Here is a 5,614-nt window from a genome sequence, read left to right as displayed (position 1 = left end):
AAGGAAGACTTCTTCAGTCTCACGCAGCAGGCAGGAGAGCGAAATGGCGGCGCCAGCAGAGAGGATGGAGGTAAGCTGTTACTATAGGAAATACAATGTTACTCAACTTTTGATTGTAAACTACGTACACACGTGTGTTCCCTTTCTATTTAATAGTGATAAAAGGGCTTAACGTGGATTTGTTTGTCACGCCATTGGCGCCAGTTCGTGATGCATCCATCTTAACTTGCGCTGCTCGCGTTACTCGCGGCGGTGATGCAGCTGCTTCATTCATTAAGCGTCCTTATCGCGGCGCCGGGCAGCAGCTTTGTCTCCCGCCTCCTCCTGCCCCCGCGTGTGTGGACACGGGCTACTTTACACGGTTGAGCTCCGGGTGTCCGCAGAAACGTTGTGCTTTGTGCAACAGTCAGCCGGCCTTTGAGACCGCATGGGGACTAACGTGTTAGCTTCGGAGTTAGCATCGCGCGAGTCACCTCAAAGGAGGATGCTGCCTTGTGCACGCTGCCTCGTCTCTCCTACGGTGCGCGTGCTCTCGAGCGGATTCCACAATTGCGCCAAAAATATTTTCATACTGCGACTTATTTAAGTAGCGTCGTAGCATTACGTTGCTGACGTCACGGTGTAATTCCTCGTTCCACTACCGAGCTACATCGTAGCAAAGCCCGTTCCGGCAGCAGACAAACTGCTTCCACCGGGCCGGCGGCAGCGGCGGATCGGTGGCGTAGTTTATATCCGGAGGAAGGCCGGGTCGCGTCCACCGCCATGTGCTCTTTGTGCTGGAGGCAGTGAGAGCTCTCCAGCCACACGGGCCTCCAGCTGCTCTGCTCTTGTGCTTTGATCTCGGAGATGTAATTCAGCAAAGTACCGTGAAGGCGGATAAGTGCGCGCGCTGACGTTCCGAAGTGTAAACCGGTCTTTCCGTCTCCACGTGACACGAGGCAGCCCCGGTACTCCGCTGTTCCGGACCGGACCCAGCATCCGTTTCTAGTTTTTGCACATTGATTCATGTAGAGGACTAAATATAGAGTAGAGTTTTATTGTAGCACCTAAAGGTGGATGGTGCCGCCGTTTCATAAGACACCAAACACTGATCAGCAGTAGGTGTTCTGGTCTGGCTGCTTGACATTCAGTGGGTTGTTCCAGCACAGTATTCCAGTAGCATGACAAAGGTTTGCACTTCCACCGTTACAGAATAAAGCCAGCACTCGTCTTAGCCTCACACTCGTGTCTTTGTAGAACTCAGTTTCTGTTCTGTTTGGGCAAGAGTATCCAGATGGGTCCAGTCAATACGGCTTTGCTGGGCCAGGCTCATTAAGCCTGCATGGTGGAAACCAGTGTCTTTATGGCGCTGACTCGTACCGTCTGGGTTTCTACATGTTGTATAGTTTGTTACATCAGTAGAGGGTACTATTCTTTAAACCACATCTAATGCACTGACTGTTGTATTTTCCTTCCTGATCACACCAAAAACAAAGCAGGAGCTCGCGCAGGTTGTAATTGTGTGTGTCTTGTTGAGATTTCTCAGGGGGAGAGCTCAGCCAAGCCTGCAGCCGAGGACATGACTTCAAAGGACTACTACTTTGACTCATATGCCCACTTTGGCATCCACGAGGTAATTTCTTTTAAACTAAACAACTTTCATTTCCAGATGATCAAAGGTATGAAGTGTATCCCTTTGTGTCTGTCAGCCACTTATCATTTTCCTGTTTCCCTGCCGCTGTAGGAGATGCTGAAAGACGAGGTGCGCACTCTGACCTATCGCAACTCCATGTTCCACAACAAGCACCTGTTTAAGGACAAGGTGGTGCTGGATGTGGGCAGTGGGACGGGCATCCTCTGCATGTTTGCTGCCAAAGCTGGAGCCAAGAAGGTTATAGGGGTACGTCTCCATCACAAGCCATCGGTGTGGTTTGAGGTCGACTTGTCGGGTTTAACCGATGCTGATTGCTTCTCTTGCGTGTGAATTCAAATGTTGTGTTTTCTCTGAACAGATCGAGTGCAGCAGTATCTCAGACTACGCTGTGAAAATTGTCAAGGCCAACAAGATGGACGACAGTAAGTTCAAAGAATCCATTAACGCGGCGACACTTTAGGGCTCCAGCAGGTTTTATTCTGGTGTCATGGGGACGAGGGAATGCAGGTAGTGGTGAACTCGTGACTTTCTCTCTGCAGTTGTGACCATCATCAAGGGGAAGGTGGAGGAGGTGGATCTGCCTGTTGAAGGAGTCGACATCATCATATCGGAGTGGATGGGCTACTGCCTCTTCTACGAGTCCATGCTCAATACAGTCATCTATGCCAGGGACAAGTGGCTGGTATGTATTGATTGACTCAAAGCTTGTATTTAATGGTAAATGACTACAACCTGCAATTTAGTTTTCCATGAAAGGAAAGTTGTAAAACATCTGTGCGCTGAACCAGTCATGCTTTTAAAAACTAGTGTTTGTTTCCCCATGACAGAAGCCAGATGGACTCATATTCCCTGACAGGGCAACCCTCTATGTCACTGCCATTGAAGACCGGCAGTACAAGGACTACAAAATCCACTGTGAGCATCTCCCACTAGCTGGAGTTTCCCATAGGCCGGCATGGGGGAACTCTCAGTAATCAGTGTCTATCTGTAGGATGAGGAGGAGCTTTTACGCTCAACCATTCCACTTCTGTGAAAGTAAACCTTACAAATCCAGTGGCCAGTTTATTTCCCGTTGCCGTGTATGAAGGACATCAGCTGTCGGGTGTCACACGTGATGCTTCTGGGGAAGTGACCTGCCTGTGTTTGTCTGCGTCAGGGTGGGAGAACGTGTATGGTTTCGACATGTCGTGCATCCGGGAGGTGGCCATCAAGGAGCCCCTGGTGGACGTGGTGGACCCCAAGCAGCTGGTCAGCAGCGCCTGTCTCATCAAGGTGGGTGCTGAACAACTGCTGGTCACGTGATGCTGACGGAGGCTCTGCTTGTGCCGTCTGTAATGTGTGTGTGTGTGTGTGTGTGTGTGTGTGTGTGTTCCTGCAGGAGGTGGACATCTACACCGTGAAGGCAGACGACCTGACCTTCACCTCGCCGTTCTGCCTGCAGGTGAAGAGGAACGACTACATCCAGGCTTTAGTCACCTACTTCAACATCGAGTTCACCCGCTGCCACAAGAGGACCGGCTTCTCCACCAGTCAGTCCCGCTTCTATCTGCACCACGATGTTTATTCTGTCCAACAGTTTGCACTTCATTACTTCATTACATTCACGTTGACAGACAAGAGAAACACAATGTCAAGTCTTCTGTGTTTGCACAGATGGAAGAAGTGACCAATAAGACTGACTTTGACTTTGAAGTCAACATTTACAAAGGTTTAGTTTGGACATTGCATGCAATAAACATGTCTATTTTACTCAGGAAACAACTGCTTTTAGAAGACGTTTCTTTTAAAATATTAAATAATAACCCATTTCATCACAGATTCATATATGGTAGAATACCTGTCGGATCCTTCATGCTGAAACGTTTCTTTCCATTTCAACGTGTGCGTTGTGCTCCTGGACCGACCCGATGCTCTTCTCCCCTCAGGTCCAGAGTCTCCCTACACCCACTGGAAGCAGACCGTCTTCTACCTGGACGACTACCTGACTGTGAAGACCGGGGAGGAGATCTTCGGCACCATCAGCATGAAGCCAAACGTCAAGAACAATGTAAGCGCGTCACATTTCCACATGATGCCGTTCCACTGTGACTCAGTGACTTGTTACTGACTGGTTGTTGGCTTGCAGAGGGACCTGGACTTCACCGTAGACATCGACTTCAAGGGTCAGCTGTGTGAGGTGTCAAAGACGTCAGAGTACAGGATGCGTTAAGTCTGTCCTCCCCGTGTTAGTTTGTCTTTCGTAGAGGACAGATTATACTGTTTGACTCTGAGTCCACAATAGTTTGACGCTCCCATGCAGCAACATTTTATTATCTGTCTTTTCTTGTCATTTACCTGTTCAGACGTTAACAGTATTTAATAGATCTTCACACACTTGGGGAGGGGTCAGAGTGCGCGGCCGTCACTGGAACACGCGTGCCGGGTGTTTGTGTCCAGCATCCTGGGTTTGGTGTCTAGTCGTCATCATCGGACGCCAACACAGCAGCCGGCCCACACGTCTGCGTAGTTTAGTCGTCTGTCATTCCACGAGCAGCTCCTGAGCTCCCTTAGCTTTCAGTCTGGAAGCTGTGTGACGTTTCTGTATTGGCACGGAACCTTCTTCTACCTGTGAACCCATTAACGTGATGTCCAGCGGACCCCTTAAGGCCTGTTAAACCGCCGATAACGTGACACAATATACCAGTGTGAAGGAACCCCATCAGGACTGTAAAGTTACTGCACTGCGCTCTCCAGCGTGCAGCTACGTATTCATGGCAGTGGACCGTTTTAGCATGTAGTTAACAACACATACAGATACTTTGTCATTTTAACAGGAAATGTGTATGTTGGCTGTAAATCAAGCTGCATTTTTGTAAAGCTACTTCCAATTAAACTTAAAAGAAATGTCAAAATAGTATTATGATTTATTTGTGTATTTTTTGTGCTAGCGGCGCCACCACCCACACCGCGTTTAGCTCGCTGTCGGCTGTGAGCGTCCTTTGTTCTGGCAGCTCGCGCTGCATGCAGCAACGCAGCCGGCCCCGTTGCTCTGGACTCGTCACCGGCTGTTTCCAGCCTCCACCAGCGGGGGCGCTGTGTTCCTCTGGGCTGCGTTGCCCCGTTAAAGGAACGCTTCTTGACGTGATGCCCGCAGCCCTGAGCCGCGTGGCTGCTGCACATTACTGACTCCACATTTCCATTTTTTCTCTTTTGTATTTTGTTTTGTTGTCTGCTGCTTTTTTTTTTATAAAATAAACTAATCTGTAAATGTAACTTCAAGTGTTGTGGGCGCCATCATTCAGTTTCGTGTGTAAAATATTCAGTATAACCCCCTTCAAGGTTATTGTAAATGAAATAGTAATATGAGACGGATAAAAACATGACTGCATCTGGTCAAAGTGTAATGCACAGCAGCGTGTGTGTTGTGTACTGGTGGTACTCCATATTGGGCATATCTGCGCCTTCCTTTGACGAAACTTCTCAAACTACTGAAAGCTCTGTGTGTGTGTGTGTGTGTGCGCACACTCGCCTCCCGTGTCATCCTGCAGGCCGATGGCAGTAATCCATCATGCTTCAGTTATCCTGAAGCCATGATTGCTCCCGTGCAGCTCGCTAGCGTGTACGCATGGGAATTCAGAGGGGGAGAACTCGATGGTCTCACTGTCCTGAGCTGGAAAAGAGGGGCCTCCCTTCTGTTGCCGTCTGTAGGAAGACCACTGGAGGTCCTGAGCGGTGTGGGCTGGGGGAGGGGCTCCTCCTGCAGTACCGTCATCTCCACAGCTTCAGAGTGTCCAGCTGGGTCGGACCACAGCGGAGGCCATGAGGACCCTCGCTGCACCGGAGGGGAACCGCTGTGGCTCGTGACCGCGCAGGTGTGCACTCCAGTCTTTCTATCAGTGCAATGTGTCTGCTGTAAGGATCGCTTCTACAGCAACACAGCGGACAAACGGTGCCTTCCATCGAGCTGAAGGCACTCCGTTCTCCAGCATTTAGATCCAAATG

The 5,614-nt window shown here is 49.7% G+C and overlaps 1 protein-coding gene across 2 annotated transcripts; it reads left to right on the top strand.

Annotated features, from left to right (window-relative positions):
• On the top strand, positions 1-4,529 carry prmt1 (protein arginine methyltransferase 1). 2 transcript variants are annotated; one of them, XM_068596154.1, is made up of 10 exons: positions 1-70; positions 1,526-1,612; positions 1,724-1,879; positions 1,992-2,055; positions 2,173-2,315; positions 2,461-2,548; positions 2,790-2,905; positions 3,012-3,162; positions 3,559-3,680; positions 3,759-4,529. In XM_068596154.1, exons 1-10 carry the CDS (start codon positions 44-46, stop codon positions 3,840-3,842), a joined length of 1,038 nt encoding a protein of 345 aa, XP_068452255.1. In that variant the 5' UTR covers positions 1-43; the 3' UTR covers positions 3,843-4,529. The 2 variants fall into 2 exon arrangements, with proteins under 2 accessions (XP_068452255.1, XP_068452254.1); XM_068596153.1 differs by having other exon boundaries at positions 18-70; positions 1,517-1,612.
• The last annotated feature ends 1,085 nt before the right edge of the window (positions 4,530-5,614 follow it).

This window comes from Clinocottus analis, unplaced genomic scaffold (genome assembly GCF_023055335.1).
Source record: "Clinocottus analis isolate CAN_PGR_092001 unplaced genomic scaffold, fCliAna1.0.p SCAF_34, whole genome shotgun sequence".
NCBI lineage: Eukaryota > Metazoa > Chordata > Actinopteri > Perciformes > Cottidae > Clinocottus > Clinocottus analis.
Note: the sequence above shows the minus strand (reverse complement) of the source record. Positions and strands in the feature narration are given on the sequence as shown.